Consider the following 24,711-nt stretch of genomic DNA (forward strand, 5'->3'; position numbering starts at 1 on the left):
TTTTTAATTACTTTAAGTTTTATATTGGATTCGGAAAATAACTTCCACTGAAACACAAAAACCTTCAAATTTTTTTAGATATTAAAATAGAGGGAGTATTTGTTATAAATCTAAATCTATTACACTACTAAAAGGGCAATACGAAGCTCTATGAGAGTGTCCACGTCGATTTTTAATTCAATCAATAGGGAATCAGTTTTTTTGCAACCTCAGAGAGCTCTAAATAACTGGGCCGCGTGTGGTAAGCCCATCTATTTTTTTTATTTTTTTTAATGTCGAAAGCCATTAATTTTTTCTACCTCCGTGAATCTCTTCGTATCCTTCTCTACCATCAATATTCTGATACCATTGATCTCTTCCTCTCCCTATGAACTAGGGGCGAGCCCCCGCGCAAGCGCGGGGTTGTATATCTCTCAAAGAGTGAAGAAGAAACTCTGTTTGTGAAGTTGTTGTTTAACTTGTTCAGTTGCTTAGTCGATACTTGTATATTTAGAGGGCTAAGATTGGGTTAATATCTGTGAGGTTTATTATGTTGTTGTGGTGGATGCTTTGTGAAGGTCATGTTTTTCTATTTTAGAGTTGATCAATTACTGAATTTATTGATTTTTTATCTTAATTCCTTTTGTATATTTATGAGTCTTTTCGTTTTATTTAATTTAAGAAATAAATTTTATTTTACAAGATAAATCAAAAATCAATATTTTTAAACAAAAGAATCAGAAGTCTTCAGTGAATTATATAATCTAATAAAGTTATGTTTTCATCAGTCTGACTTGCATTTACTCTTCTGCCGATAGATTTTGATGAAAATTATATGAATTAAAATTTAGTAGTTGTTTTGAAAACAATGAACAATAAGTTAAAGTTAAGACTTTTAGTTCAAATTTGAAACAAAATATGTTGATTCTGAATAACTATTATTTCTAGTATGTGTTGATTTATAAACTACTTTACAGTGTATCTAAGAGTAAATGCAGATGGAAGATATATTATTTTTAATTGAAATTTGGTTTGTGGAAAATATTGTTAACATGTTTTTCTAACCGGCAATCTGTTGCATGGTAAGAGGACACTTTTAAGCAAAAAAAGAAAATATAGTACACTTTGTAACACGTCTGCAAAATAAGCATATTATATGCTCATATGAAATTGTGTATAGTTCAATTTTTGGCAAAGAAATTTCTTGTTTAATAGTTAAAACATTATTAGTAATCTACCTAAAGAAGACATTTGGCATGAATCATCTGTTGAGAAATAGGCTGCCAAAAACCTATATGGGCAAAATGATTTGTTAATTATTAATCATAATTTTGAGAACAACTTAACCACCTCCAACAGTTCACATTATCTCTTTCTTAAAACCATAAACTCCCCACAAAATCTCAGTGGAAGCCATAGCAGGAGGTACAGATTGAACTCAACCTCTGTAGGATCTAAGGCACTACTTGCAATGAGGAACCAATAAGCAGCAGAGAGAGAAGCAATAACGAAAAAACGGAAAGGAAAAGAAAAAAACAGCGACTTGAAAGTATTGACCAAGCGATCTAACTGGTTTCTTCAATCAAAAGCGATATGACTAAGAGGCCAAAGGTAGACCAGCTGGCTCCAAGAACAAACCCTGAAAACATGATACCATAAACAGAAAAGCCAAGCACCATTGGCAGTTGAGTCCATAAGAATGGCAAATTTACGGTAACAATGAGTCAATGACACAAACATCACCAAAACTATTTTGGTTGCGGAAGCAGACAGAGGTAAAAGAAAATCAATGACATATACAGGATTGCATGCCCCTATTTATCAGGGTTTCCAAATGCTCAAAGAACTTATGGTGATTGACTTCCTAATAAACAAAAATACCGACAAACAATTACACTAAAAGGAGAATACTCACAGCTTCTAGAAATACTGATGAACAGGTGTAAGGTTTGACGATGAAGTAAGATTAGCGTCATACGTTGCTTGAGATGCTGTCGGTCTTAACGACTACATACAGGGAAAGAAAAAAGAAAGAAAGAAAAAAAAGACTGGTAAGAAAGCAACATGTACTTTGAAGATACAATGATGTAGTCAGCAAACGGCTAATTCTAATTCGTAAACCTTGACAATATCAGGTCTGGAGTATGAAGTTCTGTGGACAGGATGACATTCAACATAATCTGAACTATACGATACCACCGGGAAACCACTTCCAACACAAAAGGATTCGTTGTGGGCTGTGTTCAGTTCATCCACTCTCCTGTCTGAATTCCGGTTTCAGAGACTCAAGCTCATTGTTTGCAGCACAACCTCGGGTGTACAAATAAGTCCACACTTGAAGGATAGCTGACCTTCCTACTCCCAAGCCTTGTTTGTGGAAGGGATGCCTCGGTAATGGAAAGGAACTATTACAGAAATCAAACTGCAAAAAAAATAAAAGAACAAAACTGTAACTTTTCCATGGAAATTTCAAATACAAAAAATCTCAAAAGAACACATGATGATTATTTTTTCCTCACCTGGAGAGTACTGAGAATTGACATGAGAATACCTTGAGTTAGAAGTCCTCATTTACATGCAGAAACTGGCAAAAAAAAAAAGATAAACAAAGACATGAGAACTGACATCATTATCACAATTAAAAAATGTATCTCACGGTTGACAAAAAAAATTGTATCTCACGAACACGCTGATATGGCTTTTTGACAAAACCATCGCCCTTCTCATCATATTCTCCTGCCTCTTCTTTGCTTTGATTCCTTCACAGTCTGAAGCCATGTGACACATTTGACCACAAAAGAAGCATTTCTATGCTTGATATAGAAGATTAGTTTAAAGCGATTGTGAAGATTCATCCGACTCCCAATCCTCTCCAATTTATAGATCACACGAAGGAAACGGAGAGGTCGACTTTGTTATTGGGCTAAATGGGAATCACTTTAATTGGCCAAATTAAGAAGAATATATTGAATGTCGTTAAACGTTAGGGGAGGTAAAGAGTCGGAAATTTTTTTTTGTGTCTGCAGATTAAGCTTTGTGGAGGAGACGGCCAGGTTGAAAAATAAATTCTTACCTGTTGAAAGACAAAACGCAGAGTTTGGTTACATAATCAAACATTCTTTATGGGCTGATACCAAATTTATTAACCGAAGCAAACCCAAACGCAGCAAACCAAAACAAACGACATGAGTTAAACACCAGACAAAACCAAATAAGAAGCCCAGACCAGTTAGCCCATTCATTTTATAAAAAAAAATAATAGAGGTGGGGCCCACATACCTGCTGACGTGGCGGCAAGGGAGAGCCCCAACTCTCTCATTATAGTATAGATTCGTTTTCCATAAATTAATTGCACAAAGCAATTATTCAACATTCTTGCCCTTTCACCTTACTTTTTGATTCAGTTGATTTAAAAATAGATCTACTTATCAAAAAAAAAAAATGCAAATTCAAAGATTCAACAATCAAAGACCAAGCAAAAGCTAAAGAAAACTCCTCCCGTTACTTCGCCGCCGCCGTTGACCACTATGTAATCAATCTACAAACAACCAATTACATCCTCTTCTCGAACCGTTCCTCTGCTCACGCTTTGCTTCATCACATCTCTCTGCCGTGAAGAAGACATTCAAAGAAAAACCAGATTCGGCCAAGGGTTATAGCCGGTGCTGATCTCTTAGTGTTCAATAAGTGTGAAAAGCTGCCAATGAGTATAGTATGAGCTTGACAACGCAATACTAGGCAGCCTTGAGGTGGATGAGTTATATATGCTGGAAGTCTACGACATCACTCACTTTGAGGTGAATCATCTGTCTTTGTCCTTCTCTTGGTTATATCCATTGGAGACTTTGGAGTAATAAAACTCTTCTCTTGACTATAGCCATTGGAGTCTTTGGAGTAATAAAACTAAAAGCCTTATTCTTCAGTTTGTTGCAGGGGTTCCAAAGAGCAAGGATGGATACAATCCTGCAACGTGAACACTCGACGTCACTACTCCTTCAATGGAATAACACATTAGTGTCAACTTTGCTCAACTATTCACAAACTCCTCTCTTTATCGGTATGTTTAAAAAAAACGTTACTATTAGTATTAGACCTGTGTGTTTCTTGCACTGTCCTTACCGGAACATCTATGTCTACTTCAGGAGAAACCAGGAACTAATCAAAGAGCTCAGTACTCAACCACCAGAATCGAAAGTTCTCTACTTCCAAACGAAGTACTCGCAGCCGTTTTTGGTAATTTTTGTTGGAAGTGGGAGTGATTGTAAGGCTGTTCTCGCAGAGTACTGAGATCGGAAAGTCTGTTAATGGCTTGAGGAAACATGGCTGTCACTGAGGTTCGCCAACTTGCAAAGACTTTGATCGGGTATGAGTTATTGATTTTTTCATAAAGTTTGACACTTCCTTACTCTTTTAGAATATGGCTTTGAGTTCTTTATTTTTTGGTGCAGAGAGTGGAAGGAGCTGGTTGATCGGTGGGTGAACACCACCAAGGAAATCGCTGGTACATTTTACACTTTCTTTCTATCTTTTTACTGTCTCATGGGAATTCAAGTCTTAACAGTTTTATTGGTTTCTTGAATTGGATCCATGGTCTTTGGTTCTAATTTTATTTTGTTTGTTAACAACAGGTGCTCAAGGTACAACAGGGTCTGCTAATCCCTCTGTAGTTGATGAAGAATAAAAAGATGATGAGTTTCCATCACTTCCGTATGGTATTGATATCTTTACACCGGAAGTAAACGGTTTTAAAATGTTAAATGTAGATTTCTTGGACTTTGATGGAAGTAAGATACCCTCAGTACAATGCCATCCGGTTTCTCATGGCAATATTGGCTTGGACGTTGTAGAGTATGATCACATCTCAAGTAGGAGACAATGATTTGATAGAATTAATTCTTTTTTGAAAGATGGGTTCGGGTTCGAACATGACTTCTTACCATTTGTAGCTCACGTCCACATAGGATGGATAGTGATCTTTATCTTTGCTTATGATTTCAAGTTCAACGTACATCCTTTGCTTCTCCACCCTTGAAAGAACCATATTAATTTGACTCTAAATGAATACATATCCATGTATAGCATAAAGCTGAGAGTTTAACCTTTTGAATATCATCGATTGTGCTCCTCAAGCTAAGATTTTTATGTTTGTCTCAGTCCCATGTCAATTTATTTGCTTTTTAATCTGAGACAGAACATGCTTCCGGTCTGTTTGATTGGCTTCTGCAGGTGTAGTGGTTGTGATGAATGGTTTATATTTGAGTGAGCTTGGTTGGTATTGTGTGTCATAAAATGTTTTGATTTTTCCTTACAAAAAGTTGCACATAAAGACCTATAGATTTAAAAAATGGGCGTCAATCAGAAAGTTGTAAGATCTTTGTTATTTTATTTTAGTTGGTCAAGTAGTATCGAGAAGTTGGAGTACAATATCAAAGCCATGGTTTGCGAAACTTTTAAATAGGATACACAATTTTATTCTTATATATATGTGCTCTCCATCCTACAAGTTCAAATTTAACAATTAACATGCACAAAGAACTACATCGACATGTAACTTCAAAAACAAAGTAAAATGAAAAAAAGATAATATAAGTGTTGAGCTAGAAAAAAAGAAATTCTTTAAACTACATAAACTGTATGTGTTTGAAAAAAATTAAAAATAAATAAATAATAATTGTATTTAAACTAAGCAAAACCAAAATAAAGAATATTATCAAAAAAAAAACAAAATAAAGAAAGTGGTTTGGAATTAGTAATACCAAATATATCGAATGAATGTTATTTTTGAGAAATTGCAGTATATAGATATGGTTTAATATATGGTTTGGTATATAAATCATTCAAACCGAATAAACCAAACAAACTGGTCAATTAAAATATAATAGTAGAATTATATGTAAATTATACAATATAGTTAATAATATATATAATTTTTATAATTTATTTTATTGATATAATCTTCATATTTAAAATGTTGACTTTAGTAATTTAATATTTTATTTGAAATTATTATTTTTAAACAATTTAGTAAAACAATACATAATTTTTTTGAGAAAAATACATGTGCTAATATTTATTTATGTAATGATATTATGAGTTACTAATTTTGTTATTTTATTATATAAAACTATTATTATTATTATTGAATTTAAAAAAATAGGAGAATCATTTTTTCCTATTACGCGATTCAGACTTCGTCCTAGCTTCTTATTAATGGATGTAAAAGAAATAGAAAAAATATGAAATATTCATTAAAAAAATCAAAATTATTGCTGGAAGAATGACCAAAGAAAATAAAATAATAAAACTCCAAGCATTGACAGAGTAAAAGCAAGTTTCAGTTGAACTTAGAGTTGATGATATAAAATTAATAATACAATACTCTTTATGTTTTATATCCATTGTTGTTGTAGAAAAATATTTTCGTTACAAAATAAATATTATTTCAGAATTTCGATGCAAAATTTATTAACTTTGTTCTTCAGTTTATATTTTTATTGGTTAAAATGTGGTCGTGTTTGTAAGTAATGATATTTTTATACAGAAAATATACAAAATTAATTTTTCTTTTCATGAGCACAATTATAAAAAAGACACAACATTAAACGAAGAGAGTAATAATTAAACTAATATTTTCATTGAATGATATTAAACGGAGAGAATACTTATTTCAGAAGAGTAGCTTCGTGTAATTCCTAATCAAGATAACTTCTTTAATTTTTATTTACAAATTAGTTTTAATAAGAAAATAGATATGAAAGATGAACTAAAAACATGGTAACATAATACACATTTTAGTACATTTAATATCATGTATTCATATCTTATTATTATTATGATGTCAAAGGTTATTTTTCTTACCAAAAAACCAAAAAAAGATGGGTAGATGACGATTACTAATTATATCCAAACTCAATAAGTTAAATATGAACTAAAAATGAATATTAAAGTCAATTTATTTTAATATATTATTTGAATAACAACATAAATTTATTTGATGGTAAACATCTATAAAATAATAAGATAATAAAAAGAAATATGGGATGAAATAATGAATACATTACAATACAATTTTTTTAATAAATTCATGTTAAAGAAAATCAAATATTTAATAATAAATCTAAATCAAATATTTAATAATAAATCTGAACATACAATTCTCACATAATAAAGATGTTGATGCCAAAAGTTTTACGTAGTAATGTTCAAAAAAGTTTAAAGTAATGCATTCAGCATTTATTCCATTCACATGACCTCAATTATAAATAAAACATTTATTATTAAACAACCATATGCAATGTTTAACTATATCTATTTAACAACCACTGCACGAAAGTTCGTTTTCACCTTGAAACCATCTACAATGTTTTACTTAGATATTATTGAAAGTTGCATAGGAAAAAATCTTGGACATCACTAAAAAAACATTGGGTATATGAAAATAACTCACATCAGAGTTACGTGAATTCAACATGGCATTAATAAAACCGAACGAACAAAAATGTGTGTTGTATTATATTTGATTTCTGAGTTATACTATTTTCATTTGTACTAAATATGCAATACTATATTAAGATAACAAAGATTTATCAGATTACATTGACAACAACTATTTTAGGATACATTTGTCTCCTAGCAGGGTATAGTTCACATCAAAATATAATATTTTATGTGTTTAATAATGATCCATGTTTTAGTGTTTTAACATATATATATATTATTAAAACATCTTAAATTTTGATTATAAGTGTATTATTTTGTAATTAAATATTTTTAATACTTTCAGTCAATGGTAGGTTAATGAATATAATTATTTATTTTCGTGTTTACAATTTATCATTATTACGTAATGAAAATATAATAAAATTTTAAAACTTATTTTTCCTAAACCATGATTATTGTGAAACAGAATAAATTTGATTGGGCAAGTAAAAAACTAAAAAGTTTTAATTAATATTAAAAAATAAATTCAAAAAATACAAACCGCGCGTAGCGCGGTTCAAAAATCTAGTGTTTATAAAATCTAAAGCACGAAATCTGTTAAGGAAAATGACAATGGTTATGTCTGATTTCACATTATTCATTTGTATTGCTATATATATATATATTATTTATTTTTTCTTAAAACCTAGCAAGTGTTGCATAACACGGTTGTCTTTTTCATTCTCATTAGTCAATCCATAATTTAACCAGTAGTTAAGTTATACTGTATACATCAAATTCAAAAGCATATAATACATACGAAGGTGAAGGTGAGGTTATTCGATAATTCACAAAAGTGTTAGTTATCCTCTATAGTCTTTTGTTTTTATAACTTCTTTGAACATATGATGGCATTATATTAAAAAAAAGAGTATTTGCATTCTATGCACACAAAATTTTCCTATTTTCAACAAAACAACACTTAGTAGAACCATATCAAAGAACAACCCAATAATGAAAATTAAAAAACTCACTTCCTTAATCAACCTTTGTTTGGGTCCAAAGAAACTTAATCTTGATATGTCAAAGTGCAAATCAACGGTCAATACTCTAGCAAAAAAAAAAGAGATGAAGAGGGGTGCATGTCAAAACTCAATCTTACCGTCATGTCACTGTTATACAAACCCTATGGTGTTTTAATCATACTACACATGTATTGTTGTTCTTAGAATACTCTTTTATTTTCAGATATTATGAGTCGGGTGAAAATACATTTTAATATTAGTCTATTGTATTTGTGCAATAATGCTAATGAATAGTGTCTACCTAATATTTATTTCAATATATAAAAGACTCAACATAAATGTCATACATCCAAAGTTTAGACAAAGACACATTTGTGAATAAACACACAAATCTGAATTCAGATCTAGTCTAATCAAACGGACCTAAATTAAAATAAATCATCATCACAAGTGTTCAGTTTTGAGAAGTCGGGTCTGAAAGTAAATTGAAGTAGAATTAATCAAACCATCAAAAGACTGTTAGAAACCCTAACCGTGTATTCATGGTTTGTTCAAAAGCTAATAAGAGTCCCTTCATTCTTGTTTTATCAAACTGCTAAAACAATCCAATAACCACATGCAGCTGGACAATGATGGACAGTTGGACAGAGTCGATCAAAGAGGATAGAACTTTGATGCCTAGTCTAACACGAAATACATAATGGAAAAGAGACTTGCAAATTGCAGAGGTTAAAGAAATGTCATCCAAGTTCAAAACTTTTATAAAAAAAGAAGTAAACAACACAACCGAAGGATATTTATAATAGTAATCATGTGCGAACAAACTCAGAAGCCAAAAAACTAAGTTTTAACTCTCTTTCTTTAGATAGTTAAAACAACAGTTTAAGCTGATGAAGCCGCTGTATTGTTCCTTGGCTTAGCTCCGGTACCTTCTCTGAAACCGGTCTTGAACCTGCGAGCACATTGTGAAGATACCTCATCCTTCCAGTTCATGTAGCCTTTCTACGGATTGCCTTCACACTCCAGTTGTAGGTTCTCTTGTGAGCGGCGGGGTAAGCACAGGTGGAGCAACAGCTCTTCTGGATGTGGAAGCTGCGACTGCCACATCTCACACAGAGAGTGTGACTCTTGTTCCTCACCTTTCCGAAACTCCATGTTCCCTTCTTCATTGAAGCGGATGTGCATTAACCAAAAATTAACAAAAATATAAGGTATAAAATCCTGCAATCTAAATCAGAATTGTCAGCAAAATCTAACACTCTTGAGCAAACTTATAAAAGAAAAATAATACACAATGGAGGGTATTAGTAAACCTGTTGGTATGGCGTTGGTGACATAAACAAAACATGCCTCTTCTGACCAACTATCATCTGCTGTGCGTACTGTCAAAACAAATATATTCCAAAAATTTAATTTTTTGTCTTAAAAAAAAGAGTTTTGAGTAATGGCTCTAATAGCAAACATGTTGACCATCTGGAGTATAATAAGTTTGTTTGGACCAAGCTGCTGTGGATGTCGTCCAGGGAATGGAGCCCCCAATCTACCAATTTCATTTTTTTGTGAATCAGAAACATGAAAACAGACACTTAAGTTTGATTAAGGAGATTGAGGCCGTGAAGCTGTTGGAGATTGTTTGATGTCCACCATAAGCATGTCGATCCACATCAGCTCCCCACCACGCTTGACGTTCCTGGCCACCCAGAACCTCAAAATTTTGGCCTCCACGACGGACGGACGAACACCTACCGAACTTCAAATCAGAAGAAAAAAATTTGGAATTAGCCATTTCAAATCAATCAGTATGAGATATGAGAGATAGGAAGATGAGATGGGTTCAAAAGGAGGAATCACACCTCTATTTATACAAATCTTGTGACCGCCTCTGAGATCGAAAGGAAGCTTTAAAGACACATGATGGAGCCAATAAATGAGATTGAGGAGGAAGCCATTAATCACACCGTTTCAGGTTGGGAGAAGAAGCGAATAGGTCGCCGGATCGCCGCCGCAGATATGGAAGAGACGAACTCCGTTTCTTACATGAAGAAGCGTATAGGGTTAGTGGGGTCTCTTCACGTCAGGCCCAGTCTCTTTCCAACAGAGCAGCCCAATTACACGACGAAGTCCACGATGATTCACGTTTAATGAACACAGCGTTTTTGCGAAAGTGACACGTGTCGCAACGTCATGCAACGAATTTCCTAGCTGGCATCCCATGTGGACACCCCAAGAGGGATGAAAAGCTTCTTTTATATATATAGATTTAGAAACTTAAAGTTTAGTTATGATTATGAGAATTTTATGTTCATGTGCCAATCCTATATATCTTTAATATTTTTTTGTCTTTTTGTGTCTCTTTTTCATTTTAGTTATTACTATTGATTTTGTGAGTTTATTCTTATTTCGTTCTTTTGTTTTGGCATGAGATTTATAAAATGTTTAATATTTAAAATTATTAAAGAGATATATACTTAGGTTAAGATTTGCGTCTAATGCAAAATAAATAATTTATATTTACTATTATGTAATAAAATTAGCGTGCGCATTAAAAATCATATGATCGTTCTTGTTTATTCTTAATCATTTTAGGGTAAATCAAAACAATAAATTTTATATTTCATATATGACAATTGTTTCAAAAATTATCACAACATGTGATTTTGATTATTATAAACAATTATCATAAAAGATAAATTAATAATCTAATGGTTTAATATTACTAAACCAAAATATAATATAAACATATATGTAATATTTTAATATTACTAAATTAGTTTGGCTATGATATTATCTTTAGGATAACAACACAATATATAAAAATTATATTATTTAACAAAATAATATTATTAATATAAATCCGTTTTTAATTATATAATAAATTCGTAATTAATAGTATAGATATAGATAAACTGTTTTATAACTTATTTATAAAAATATTTTAGAAAACATTTTTATACAATTTTTTGTTTGATTAATATTTAGTTATAAACTGTTTATTTTTATAAAAAGTTTTTGTTTAATTAATATTTAATTATAAATTGTTTTATATCTTAATTTTTTTTTTACTTTTATAATAGAAACAATTATTTTAAGATAACAACACAATATATAAGTATTATATTATTTAAAAGAATTAATATTATTATATAAATTTGTAATATATAATAAATTTGTAAATAAGTGTTAGATATAAATAAATTGTTTTATAACTTATTTTTAACTTTTATAATAGAAATAATGGTTGTAAGATAACAACATAATATATAAGACTTATTATTTTTAAAACAATTAATACGATTAATATAAATTAGTTTTTATTATATATAAAAATTTATTAAGGGTATCATTGACTTTAACCGCTCTAACTTTTAACGTGAGAGATCTGTTGCGATTATTAATACAAATTTTTGATTATATTATAAATTCGTAAATAATTGTATAAATATAGATAAACAGTTTTATAACTTATTTTTAATTTTATATTAGAAATAATAGTTTAAAATAACAACATAATATATAAGACTTATCTTATTTTAAAAAAATTAATATGATTAATATAAATTTGTTATTATTATATATAAAATTTATTAAGAATATCATTGACTTTAACCACTCTAACTTTTGACGTGAAAGCTTTGTTGCGAAAAATCACTTCGCAAATAATAGTATATATTTTTGTATGCAAATAGAGGCGATCATTCACCAATTTTCAATAAATGTAACTATGTCTTCAAGTTTACCTTAGTGGGTTTTGAGTAAATATCTCAAGTTTATTTTTTTTTTCTCGTTACTGTTTATTTTTAACATTTAGTTTATTAAAAGTAAACACAAAATCTTATTTATTTTAAAAAATCTTATTTTAATAATATAATATAAAGTATTATTATCAAGACACTCATAATCTTATTTTTTAAAAAGAAAAACACAAAATATTATAATTTTATGTTTAAACATAAACTTAAAAAATAATTTTATGTTGAAACATACAATTTTATATATAACTTATACATATAAATCTAGATGATCCGTACATGCGGGCCTAATAATTTTACAAAACTACAAATAGATATATTATCAATTTAAAAAGTAGTAGAACTAAATTTGCATGCTTTTAAAATATTTAATAATTAAATTAAATAATTTATATACAATAATTTTATTTCAGTTAAATATCTTTTATTAAGTAAAATAATCTTGAAAACATTCATGTAAAGATAAGGTATACATGAATTTATATTTATTTAAAAAATATTATGATGTAAAATATTTTTGTATAACATAATTCAGAAACTTTTAGATAATGATGATTATAAAATTATTGAAATTCGTTTTCAATTTATAGGTAACTATATATTAAAATATAATCTAATTATTTATTAAAGGTAATAAAGACTTTCAACACTCTATCTTATGTGATTTATATTTTAAAATAAATTCAGCTTAGTATTACTAAACCAAATATAATGTGAACATATATAATATTTTAATATTACTAAATTAAATAAGATATAAATTTAACTATGGTATTGTCGTTAGAACTTTTTAATTATTTTCAAGATAATGATAAATTACAGTTAAATCATTAAAATTATTTATTAAGATTAATAATTTATTAGTATAAATAATTAAACATAAAATATGATTAAACTTAAAACTATCGGGAGAATGATAAATCAGAAAATTTAATTCTCAAATAATAGTATAGAATATATCCGTACATTTTAAAAATAAAACTAGATTAAGATGGCTGAAGGGAAAAGCTTGAGGGTGTTAGTCTATGGAGAGGATCGTTATGGAAGATGTGTAGGAGATATATACTGTAATGGAAAGTTTGTACAAGAAGTAATGTTAAAGAAAGGTCTTGCTTGGCATTATCTAGCCTATGACAAGCATCCAGAGCTTGCAAAGCAAGATTTTGTAAACCTTATGTCTCTTTAGTTTCTTATTATTCTTTATGATGTTTAATTTGTCTTTTTGGTGTTTGAGATCAGTGGGAAAATGAGGCTAAGCAGAAGCGTATTGGCTTGTGGGGGGCTAAAAATCCAGAGAAGCCATGGGAGTGGAGAAAAAACAAACGTGGAGGGAATTAACACTGTACCGACTATGTTGCTTCCTTTGCAAGATAGGGTTCGATCCAATTCTTGGGTTCTGGATGTGACAGATACCTTCTATTTTATGTCCAGTTCGGTAATAAAAGTAACTATATTCTTCTGTAATGATTAAAAGATGTGATATGTTGTTGTAACTGTAAGAGCACTCTGTACATGTTTCATGTATTGATGAGTTTATTGGAAATGGAGAATCTCTTTTTGAACCTAGAAATAGCAGCTTGCTTAGTTGTTCTGTTTCTAAATTTACAGAATGAATGAGTTTATTTTTAGGTTTAACAATCTAGGGATGAGAATAAAAAAACAATCTTACAAAGTTGTAATTAACTTGTTTTCTAGTTGATATATTTTCTAAAAAGTAATATGAGAATAGTTTTTGATAAATCTTTATCGTAAGGAGAGGATTATCAAGGGCTCTAAAGCAAAGAGCCTTTCTGAAGCAAAACTCAGCAACTCTTTCCCAAAATGATATCCTTTAGCAGAAGCTGAGAAGCCTCCATTACGACCTACCTATGGAGCAAAACAAAAGGCATTCAACGAGTTAGAAAAAAAAAACAAGTTCTTTTTTTTTCGAACTAAAGTTTACATCTTTTCGAATGGGCAGTGATGGAGAACCTTGTTGGAAGCGGTTGAATAGTACGGAGCGCCTTCCCGGATACAATTGTTCGTGGAAGCAGGAGAATGGGTTTCTTAACTTGTCTTCTTCTCATTGGTTACATTTTTTTTTTCTTTTAAATTAAAATTTTAATCAGTTGATAAAGTGAACAAATAAAATAATCTGTGGTTTAGATACTCAATTTGATTCTTTCACCGTTGGCCATGCCCTTAGACATGTATGATCAATTTATTCTTGTAAGATATAATGATAATAGCTAGTATTCAGGTTCCACCTTGTTTTCTTTGGATTCTCTCTAGGGAAAGTATTTTACTAATTTTAAAATCAAAAACCAAGAACTAAAAATCAAAATCTAAAACAACCATTCATGATTCTCCAAAAACCAAAATCTACTGCAAAATAAAAAACCAAAAATCAAAAACTAAAATCTAGAAGCCAAAATCTAAAAACCAAAAACCAGAAACTAAAATCTAAAAACTAGGAAAACAATCATCACCTTAATCAGTTGATAAAGTGAAATAAAATAATCAATGGTTTAGATACTCAATTTGAGTCTTTTACTGTTGGCCATGCCCTTAAACATGTATGATCAATTTTTTTTATCAAACAAGCAATTCATTCATTCAAACCAACTAGTTTACCCGCCATGGGTAGAGTTTGTTACGGACAAAGCAAGAACTGATTTAGCCACAGAATCAGCCTCGGAATTAAAGTTGCGAGAAATGAAACTAAAAGAAATAACATCAAACAAAGACATGAAATGATAGATATCAAATATGATATCGAACAGTTCAGGTTGATGTTCACCCCTCTTCGAAAGCTTGATCAGGGATAGAGAATAGGATAGAACCGCCAGGGATCGGACGTTTGAATACACGGCCAGTGAGACCGCACGATGAACAGCGATGGCTTCTGCCATAATAGCTGAGGAAACATGACTGTGAACTTCTGCAATGGTGGAGAGGGAGGTAGTCAGACATGTATGATCAATTTATTCTTGTAAGATATAATGATAATAGCTAGTATTCAGGTTCCACCTTGTTTTCTTTGGATTCTCTCTAGGGAAAGTATTGTACACAGATAAAGTCAGATAGTGTTAACGTTAAGTGTTTGTGCTTCCTTTGGTGACTCGTGAAGGATTACACGGATAGTGTTAAAGAGCTCTGCTAGTCAGGCTAAAGTCATTGGCACAATAGTATCTATATCTGGTGCTCTAGTTATAGTGCTATACAAAGGCCCGAAACTTCTCTCTTCTGCTTCTTTTACATCTTCAGAACCTACCGTTTCGCTTTACCTTGATTTGACTTCTTTCGATTCAAGTTGGATTATAGGAGGCGTATTTAGCTCGTTACGCAGTACTTGCTTGTTTCAGTATGGTATATTCTTCAGGTATGACAAAAGACTCTATTTTTGTGATTTTATTTCGGGGACTCATACAGCTCTTGCTAAGTTTGGTAGCTCTCTATGATTCCAGACTCAGATCTGGTCAAGGATACTGATATGATAGCCCCTCCTTGCCCACGAACCACACTATACCCACCAGAATCTCTTCTACTATGTCATGTGGAATGTTTACGCTTCTTCTTCTCTTCCCCTCCATCGCTAGCTGGACCACCTACCTTTAGTTAGGGTTATCAGCTCTTTTTGTGTGTATTGTGCCATAATATGACCATGATCTTGTATGCTGATGCTGATTCTTGTCTGAACTCGAGAATGAGCAGTAAATATATTCTGAGAGATAGGAAGGATCAACATGGCTGTCAGATACTCATCAAGATAAGTTGCTTATAAAAAAATATTTCTCTATTAAAGCATCAACACATAAAAATACAATACAATCAAACTTATTGGTAAACAGAGACTAGTGTCTCAAAAAAAGACATATGGTATTTACTAGCAGTAAATTTGTAAGGAAAAATATGGGTTTTGGAACCGTAGAATACCCATATGTCATGAAGAGAGTTTGAGAGGATAACATGATCGTTGATTGTTTCCACCGGAATGATGAACCTATCGTAGAATTCTGGCGGAAAACACGAAAATTCTATGGAATACATCACTTCCCATGAACTCTTGTTTATGTCTAGACCCCAAATTTTGAAGAGAAGGTCGTTATTACCAAGACGTTTCTTGAAGATGCATGGACGATGATTAAGAATACACATGCTTAATTCTTGGCAGTCTCTAGACTCCAAATCCTGAGTAGAATATTTATGAAACGTCTCTGTGTGAAGATCAAAAGCTAGTAGATTACAGATGCACGGTTGGCGGTAACCCATCTCTTCGCTGTTGAAGCTGAAGCAATAGAGCACTCCATCCAAGTGAATTATAGGTTGGTCACAGTAAATTCGACAGTTGGGTGGATCTACGTATCTCCAACTATTAGAGTCAAGAGACAAAACCTTGCACCTAGTAGATTCATTCACCAATTTGTCATCACACTGGAAAAACCATAAAAGCTTATACTTTGGAATCACACCATTCTCTCTTCCGATCCCTAGCAACGAATACATCGATTGCCCATAAACTACAAAAGCAAACCAAATTTATATAAACAAAAAAGGTTATATAAAAGGGTTTTTGAGTAATTGAAAGTATAGAGATTGAGTTAATATTTAAGTACCTTCATCGAGGGTAGAGGTGGGATCAGGGAGTATGCGGCGGCTATTAGTAGCAGGATTGACAAGGTTAAACTTAAGATCATTGGTTTTGGTATAGATACAAAACAAACCGTCGCAAGGCTCTGAGACTTTGAAATCATAAGTAGGTCGAAAAGGTTTGATGGGTAGATATGGACAAGTCTGTATGCTTCCACTGCAAGGCGTGATCAACAGCTTTTCTAGAACGAGACTATTTAGTCTTCTTCTTCCTGTTGAAAGAATCGTCGCTCCTCCTAGAGATTTCTGATACCTTATGTGTTTCTCTATGAAACACGTTGATTCTATGCTTCTTCTCCATTCTTTCGACACTACTTTGAATCTCACCAGAGACTTCACAGGTACCTTCACCAGAATTTCTTCTACTATATCACGTGGAATGTTTACGCCTCTTCTTCTCTTCCCCTCCATCGCTAGCTAGACCACCTACCTTTAGTTAGGGTTACGTTTCTTTCTATCGCAACTCTACTTATATTTAGGTTAAACTAATTCATATCCACATGGGCTGAGTTTTACACGAATCACCCCACTAATTACCCAAACTAGTTAGTTAGTAACTAGGTGGGCTTGACTCATAACTCATTTATAAAATAAATGAGCTATTATGGTTAAAATAGTAATGAACGTTGAATTTATCAAATTTAGTTTTTTATTTGCTTAACACAAATTTAACATCAAACCTTAAAGCCACATGAACCAACTGATCTTCTTCTCAAATTTAGTTACATGTTGTAATTCACGTGATCGATTGCTTGATTCATTTATAAAATAAATGAGTTAAAATATAATTCAACGATTAGTTGACTATTATTTTTGTTGCTTTTCTACATGCACGTTCATCTCGAGCATCTTTTCTTCCTGTCCAAGCAATCTTTTTCTAAGTAGCCTTCTTCTTCTTCTTCTTTTGTTGGTGATTCCACCACCTTCTCCTCATAATCATGCTCACAGACTTAGCGAAGCGTTCGTTCGCTTAGCTCATCATCCCCATAACTTTACTAAGTTAACATTTCTGCACATGCTCTACAGTATTCACGCACGCAATATTATTTATCATCAGTATATAAGAGCAACTCCAACGGAAAAATGCATCATAGTTTCTTAAACATGTTTTTACTCACTAGAAACTCACATGCTACATGTTTGTTTTTAAATAGATGAACTTCCCCAAAACATTTAAACATAAATTCAAAAATTCAATAACATTAACATATTGATTTTATTTGTGTGAGAATCCCAAGTTGAGAGATTTACCAATGGGGTTGCTCTAATATGTGTTAAAATAATCAACTGGTTATTGAATTTAATGATTTTCTTTGTAATTTTATTTAAAAAATATATATACTGCAAACCTCATGTATGATGTATACATATGTTCATGCATATTGGTATATCATCGCAAAACATTGGTTCAAAATGTGGATATCGAATAGTGGACTAGAGAATAGCATAACTCTCAACAATATAGCTTCGTGAATCCGTTGCTTGAATTTTGAAAGCTAAAAGAAAGATGAAATATATGAAAAAGTATATAAGAATTGATGCTTTTTCTCTTGTTCTGTTGAATAAAGAGATGTGGCCTTTTATTTATGAAAAACAAGGGGTGGAGCTCCGCACAAGCCCAGCGTTATTGACAACTAAAGGTTTTATAATACTCAAAAAGTGTAAAAATTGTGGATTTAGAAATTTAAAGTTTAGTTAAGATTATGAGAATTTTATGTTCATGTGCCAATCCTATATATCTTCAATATTTTTGTTTTTTTTGTGTTTCTTTTTCATTTTAGTTATTACTATTGATTTTGTGAGTTTATTCTTATTTCGTTCTTTTGTTTTGGCATGAGATTTATAAAATGTTTAATATTTAAAATTATTAAAGAGATATATACTTAGGTTAAGATATGCGCCTAGTGCAAAATAAATAATTTATATTTACTAATTATTGTTTTCTGCATATTATGAAATAATAAAATAATAATTATATATTAAATAACTAAGAAATTAGTTACTATTATGTAATAAATTAGCGTGCACATATAAATCAAACGATCGTTCTTGTTTATTCTTAATCATTTTAGGGTAAATAAATCAAAACAATAAATTTTATATATCATATATTATATATAATTAAATTTAAATGGTATTAACATAAATATATAGTATACGTTTAACATGGATATTTATTAAATAAGGTTTCTACTCATATGATTTTATAATTATTTGCTTATTTGTGAAACAAAATTTTACGCCAACAATTTATTTTAATGTGAGATGTTTAGTGGTTTCAATAATTTATAATCATTTAATAAAATAATTTTTTTGAAATTAAAATATTAACATTTTAATATAGTTCTATTCAAATATCAAATATAAGTATGTATTTTCATATGATGTATAGTTTAATTTAGAGGATATGAAATATATATATATATACATAAACACCAATTAAAATAAAATTATTTATTCATATGGTTTTATAATCATTGTATCTTATTATAGAAAAAAAATTAAACTTTGACCATGTGAGACTTTTAACAGTTTTAGTAATTTATACTTGTTTTGAAAAATTAAAAATACAACATATAAAAAATAAAATTTATATTCTATAGAAAATAAATATTTGGCCCTTAAAATAAATCATTGTGCATGGTGAAATTTTATGAAAACTATTTAAGAAATATTGTATAGAAAATTAAAATTTATATTCTTGATCAAATTAATATTTTGGCTCTTAAGCAATTTTTTTTTGTTAATTACATAATTTGTTTATTGATTGAGCTGATCTCATTTTTAAAAATATTTTAGGTCAAAGAATCAATAATCGCGTAAGAAACTAAAATTTAGGCCGAAAAATCTGAAACTTACTATTTGATTACAATGAAAGGAGAGTACAAAATTATATTAACCTTTAGTTTTCCATTAGAATTACATTGCCATGCCACTGTGATATTAAATTAAGCTATATTTAAGTATGGTTGTTTTTTTCCTAATTTAAATAACAGATTTAAACATTTAATATCTTTTCCTAATTTAAATTATAGATTTCCTTAATAAAATTTTAACCAAAATAGATTTTCTAATATATTTTGTATTAACATATTAAATATTTTTAATATTTATTAGTAACAAATAATAAACTAAAAAATCACACATCATAATCAAATTATATAATATATAAATAAAATGTAAAACAATTTATTTATATATTTTTAGCATAATGCTTTCATAATATAAATTCAATTAGTTATAAATATAAGATGTGTTTATATGATACACTGTGATATAATAGATGATTAAGTCACAAAATATAATTATTTTGAAGTAATAAATAAAATTGTTATGTTTTAAAATGTTATATTAACAATTATGTAATAAATTTTAATTTAATATATATATATAGAGTATACCACTAGTACACAAAAAACTAAAGTGAAAGAAAATATTTATACAGTCACGAGTCAAACTCTAAAAATAAACAAAAATAATACAAAATTTTTTTCTTTAACAAATTTATTTTAATAGAAATTATAGTTCCAAATATGTTTATATATTTTATGTATTTAAAATTTTTTTTATGGGATGCTAAGATTTTTGAATTAAAAAAATTTATGACTCCCCTCTATATTATTTTAATTAGAAAATTTAAAATTTAAATCATAATATTTTATTGAAATTTTATTTTTAATTTTTATCATAACTGTAAAGATTATTTGTTTCAATCTAAATTTATATTTAAGTATTACAAATACATCATTTAATATTAAAAAAACTAAAAACATAAAATAAATACTCACTTGGTCGGGCGGTCAAAATCTAGTTTAGATTAAAATATTAATCAGTTGATAAAGTGAACAAATAAAATAATCTATGGTTTAGATACTCAACTAGATTAGGACCCGCCCTAAAGGACGGAAATTGATTTGTCAAATTTTAATTAATAATATATGGTATATATAATATGTGTATATAATATAATATATATTTTGTGTAACATTTATATATATACATATTAGACATATATATAATATTTTATAAAATATATATAGAATTTAATAGTGTTATAATTTGTGTTGTACTTGTTATTAGTTTGTATTTAATTTTCTTTCATTTTTAGTATAATAATTTGTCTTGTCACACTTTTTACCTTTTAACTTATACACATAGTTATGCCATTTTTCAAAAAAAAAACTTATAAACATAGTCTCGTAAAATGTAATATATAAACATAGTCTCGTAAAATTGAGTATAGTCTCGTAAAATGTAAAAGCCAGATAACCAGAAACCATATCAAAAGCTCTTGCCCTTAGACATGTATGATCAATTTATTCTTGTAAGATATAATGATAATAGCTACTATTCAGGTTCCACCTTGTTCTCTTTGGATTCTCTCTAGGGAAAGTATTGTACACAGATAAAGTCTGATAGTGTTAACGTTAAGTGTTGTGCTTCCTTTGGTGACTCGTGAAGGATTACACGGATAGTGTTAAAGAGCTCTGCTACTCAGGCTAAAGTCATTGGCACAATAGTATCTATATCTGGTGCTCTAGTTATAGTGCTATACAAAGGCCCGAAACTTCTCTCTTCTGCTTCTTTTACATCTTCAGAACCTACCCTTTCGCTTTACCTTGATTTGACTTCTTTCGATTCAAGTTGGATTATAGGAGGCGTATTTAGCTCGTTACGCAGTACTTGCTTGTTTCAGTATGGTATATTCTTCAGGTATGACAAAAGACTATTTTTGTGATTTTATTTCGGGGACACATACAGCTCTTGCTAAGTTTGGTAGCTCTCTAAGATTCCAGACTCAGATCTGGTCAAGGATACTGATATGATAGCTCCTCCTTGCCCACGAACCACACTATACCCACCAGAATCTCTTCTACTATGTCATGTGGAATGTTTACGCTTCTTCTTCTCTTCCCCTCCATCGCTAGCTGGACCACCTACCTTTAGTTAGGGTTATCAGCTCTTTTTGTGTGTATTGTGCCATAATATGACCATGATCTTGTATGCTGAGGCTGATTCTTGTCTGAACTCGAGAATGAGCAGTGAATATATTCTGAGAGATAGGAAGGATCAACATGGCTGTCTTTCATTTAGCAAAAAAAAAAAAAAAAAAAAAAAAAAAAAAAACATGGCTGTCAGATACTCATCAAGATAAGTTACTTATAAAAAAATATTTCTCTATTAAAGCATCAACACATAAAAATACAATACAATCAAACTTATTGGTAAACAGAGACTAGTGTCTCAAAAAAAGACATATGGTATTTACTAGCAGTAAATTTGTAAGGAAAAATATGGGTTTTGGAACCGTAGAATACCCATATGTCATGACAAGAGTTGAGAAGATAACATGATCGTTGATTGTTGCCACCGGAATGATGAACCTATCGTAGAATTCTGGCGGAAAACACGAAAATTCTATTGAATACATAACTTCCCATGAACTCTTGTTTATGTCTAGACCCCAAATTTTGAAGAGAAGGTCGTTATTACCAAGACGTTTCTTGAAGATGCATGGACGATGATTAAGAATACACATGCTTAATTCACGGCAGTCTCTAGACTCCAAATCCTGAGTAGAAAAACTATGAAACGTCTCTGTGTGAAGATCAAAAGCTAGTAGTTTACAGATGCACGGTTGGCCGTAACCCATCTCTTCGCGGTTGAAGCTGAAGCAATAGAGCACTCCATCCAAGTGAATTATAGGTTGGTCACAGTAAATTCGACAGTTGGGTGGATCTACGTATCTCCAACTATTAGAGTCAAGAGACAAAACCTTGCACCTAGTAAATTCATTCACCAATTTGTCATTACACTGGAAAAACCATAATAGCTTATGCTTTGGAATCACACCATTCTCTCTTCCGATCCCTAGCAACGAATACATCGATTGCCCATAAACTACAAAAGCAAACCAAATTTATATAAACAAAAAAAGAACTTATATAAAAGGGTTTTTGAGTAATTGAAAGTATAGAGATTGAGTTAATATTTAAGTACCTGCATCGAGGGTAGAGATGGGATCTGGGAGTATGCGGCGGCTATTAGTAGCAGGATTGACAAGGTTAAACTTAAGATCATTGGTTTTGGTATAGATACAAAACAAACCGTCGCAAGGCTCTGAGACTTTGAAATCATAAGTAGGTCGAAAAGGTTTGATGGGTAGATATGGACAAGTCTGTATGCTTCCACTGCAAGGCGTGATCAACAGCTTTTCTAGAACGAGACAATTTCGTCTTCTTCTTCCTGTTGAAAGAATCGTCGCTCCTCCTAGAGATTTCTGATACCTTATGTGTTTCTCTATGAAACACGTTGATTCTATGCTTCTTCTCCATTCTTTCGACACTACTTTGAATCTCACCAGAGACTTCACAGGTACCTTCACCAGAATTTCTTCTACTATATCACGTGGAATGTTTACGCCTCTTCTTCTCTTCCCCTCCATCGCTAGCTAGACCACCTACCTTTAGTTAGGGTTACGTTTCTTTCTATCGCAACTCTACTTATATTTAGGTTAAACTAATTCATATCCACATGGGCTGAGTTTTACACGAATCACCCCACTAATTACCCAAACTAGTTAGTTAGTAACTAGGTGGGCTTGACTCATAACTCATTTATAAAATAAATGAGCTATTATGGTTAAAATAGTAATGAACGTTGAATTTATCAAATTTAGTTTTTTATTTGCTTAACACAAATTTAACATCAAACCTTAAAGCCACATGAACCAACTGATCTTCTTCTCAAATTTAGTTACATGTTGTAATTCACGTGATCGATTGCTTGATTCATTTATAAAATAAATGAGTTAAAATATAATTCAACGATTAGTTGACTGTTATTTTTGTTGCTTTTCTACATGCACATTCATCTCGAGCATCTTTTCTTCCTGTCCAAGCAATCTTTTTCTAAGTAGCCTTCTCTTCTTCTTCTTCTTTTGTTGGTGATTCCACCACCTTCTCTCATAATCATGCTCACAGACTTAGCGAAGCGTTCGTTCGCTTAGCTCATCATCCCCATAACTTTACTAAGTTAACATTTCTGCACATGCTCTACAGTACTCACGCACGCAATATTATTTATCCTCAGTATATAAGAGCAACTCCAACGGAAAAATGCATCATAGTTTCTTTATATTATTCTTGCAAAGCAAGATTTTGTAAACCTTATGTCTCTTTAGTTTCTTTATATTATTCTTTATGATGTTTAATTTGTCTTTTTGGTGTTTGAGATCAGTGGGAAAATGAGGCTAAGCAGAAGCGTATTGGCTTGTGGGGGGGCTAAAAATCCAGAGAAGCCATGGGAGTGGAGAAAAAACAAACGTGGAGGGAATTAACACTGTACCGACTATGTTGCTTCCTTTGCAAGATAGGGTTCGATCCAATTCTTGGTTCTGGATGTGACAGATACCTTCTATTCTATGTCCAGTTCGGTAATAAAAGTAACTATATTCTTCTGTAATGATTAAAAGATGTGATATGTTGTTGTAACTGTAAGAGCACTCTGTACATGTTTCATGTATTGATAAGTTTATTGGAAATGGAGAATCTCTTTTTGAACCTAGAAATAGCAGCTTGCTTTGTTGTTCTTTTTGAACCTAAAAAAACAATCTTACAAAGTTGTAACTTGTTTTCTAGTTGATATATTTTCTAAAAAGTAATATGAGAATAGTTTTTGATAAATCTTTATCGTAAGGAGAGGATTATCAAGGGCTCTAAAGCAAAGAGCCTTTCTGAAGCAAAACTCAGCAACTCTTTCCCAAAATGATATCCTTTAGCAGAAGCTGAGAAGCTTCCATTACGACCTACCTATGGAGCAAAACAAAAGGCATTCAACGAGTTAGAAAAAAAAAACAAGTTCTTTTTTTTTCGAACTAAAGTTTACATCTTTTCGAATGGGCAGTGATG

General features: G+C 30.7%; 2 protein-coding genes, 2 long non-coding RNA genes and 1 pseudogene across 5 annotated transcripts; 1 reads left to right on the forward strand and 4 right to left on the reverse strand.

Moving 5' to 3' along the window:
* Nucleotides 1-1,246: 1,246 nt before the first annotated feature.
* LOC108859454 (uncharacterized) lies at nt 1,247-3,065 on the reverse strand. Of its 2 annotated transcripts, XR_001950485.2 has the most exons (5): nt 2,666-3,061; nt 2,499-2,563; nt 2,101-2,401; nt 1,895-1,986; nt 1,248-1,618 (listed from the first exon to the last, which is right to left on the reverse strand). It is a non-coding gene; the product is annotated as an uncharacterized LOC108859454 (long non-coding RNA). The 2 variants fall into 2 exon arrangements; XR_001950484.2 differs by having other exon boundaries at nt 1,247-1,618; nt 1,895-2,401; nt 2,666-3,065.
* Nucleotides 3,066-3,353: 288 nt separating this feature from the next.
* Nucleotides 3,354-4,991, forward strand: LOC130495212 (uncharacterized). Its single transcript, XR_008934478.1, has 5 exons — nt 3,354-3,776; nt 3,903-4,036; nt 4,122-4,342; nt 4,428-4,480; nt 4,608-4,991. It is a non-coding gene; the product is annotated as an uncharacterized LOC130495212 (long non-coding RNA).
* A 4,170-nt stretch (nt 4,992-9,161) lies between these two features.
* Nucleotides 9,162-10,531, reverse strand: LOC108856787 (60S ribosomal protein L37-2-like; annotated as a pseudogene).
* A 4,259-nt stretch (nt 10,532-14,790) lies between these two features.
* LOC130512496 (putative F-box protein At2g02030) lies at nt 14,791-17,249 on the reverse strand. Its single transcript, XM_057010559.1, has 4 exons — nt 16,768-17,249; nt 16,088-16,671; nt 15,182-15,875; nt 14,791-15,092 (listed from the first exon to the last, which is right to left on the reverse strand). The coding sequence occupies exons 1-3, from the start codon at nt 17,210-17,212 to the stop codon at nt 15,747-15,749; spliced, it is 1,158 nt and encodes a 385-aa protein (XP_056866539.1). The 5' UTR covers nt 17,213-17,249; the 3' UTR covers nt 14,791-15,092; nt 15,182-15,746.
* A 4,773-nt stretch (nt 17,250-22,022) lies between these two features.
* On the reverse strand, nt 22,023-23,296 carry LOC130512569 (putative F-box protein At2g02030). Its single transcript, XM_057010679.1, has 2 exons — nt 22,802-23,296; nt 22,023-22,702 (listed from the first exon to the last, which is right to left on the reverse strand). The coding sequence occupies exons 1-2, from the start codon at nt 23,244-23,246 to the stop codon at nt 22,038-22,040; spliced, it is 1,110 nt and encodes a 369-aa protein (XP_056866659.1). The 5' UTR covers nt 23,247-23,296; the 3' UTR covers nt 22,023-22,037.
* Nucleotides 23,297-24,711: the final 1,415 nt, after the last annotated feature.

This window comes from Raphanus sativus, chromosome 5 (genome assembly GCF_000801105.2).
Source record: "Raphanus sativus cultivar WK10039 chromosome 5, ASM80110v3, whole genome shotgun sequence".
Taxonomy (NCBI): domain Eukaryota; kingdom Viridiplantae; phylum Streptophyta; class Magnoliopsida; order Brassicales; family Brassicaceae; genus Raphanus; species Raphanus sativus.

Excerpts from the sequence above, each read along its gene's own strand:
- LOC130512496 (XM_057010559.1), bottom strand. The coding sequence starts at position 17,212 with ATGGAGGGGAAGAGAAGAAGAGGCGTAAACATTCCACGTGATATAGTA. Across the intron at positions 16,672-16,767 it reads CACCTCTACCCTCGATGAAG|TTTATGGGCAATCGATGTAT; the intron begins GTACTTAAATAT and ends TTGCTTTTGTAG. Across the intron at positions 15,876-16,087 it reads ACTCTCTTCATGACATATGG|AATATATTTACTGCTCATTC; the intron begins GTATTCTACGGT and ends CCTATCTCTCAG.
- LOC130512569 (XM_057010679.1), bottom strand. The coding sequence starts at position 23,246 with ATGGAGGGGAAGAGAAGAAGAGGCGTAAACATTCCACGTGATATAGTA. Across the intron at positions 22,703-22,801 it reads CATCTCTACCCTCGATGCAG|TTTATGGGCAATCGATGTAT; the intron begins GTACTTAAATAT and ends TTGCTTTTGTAG.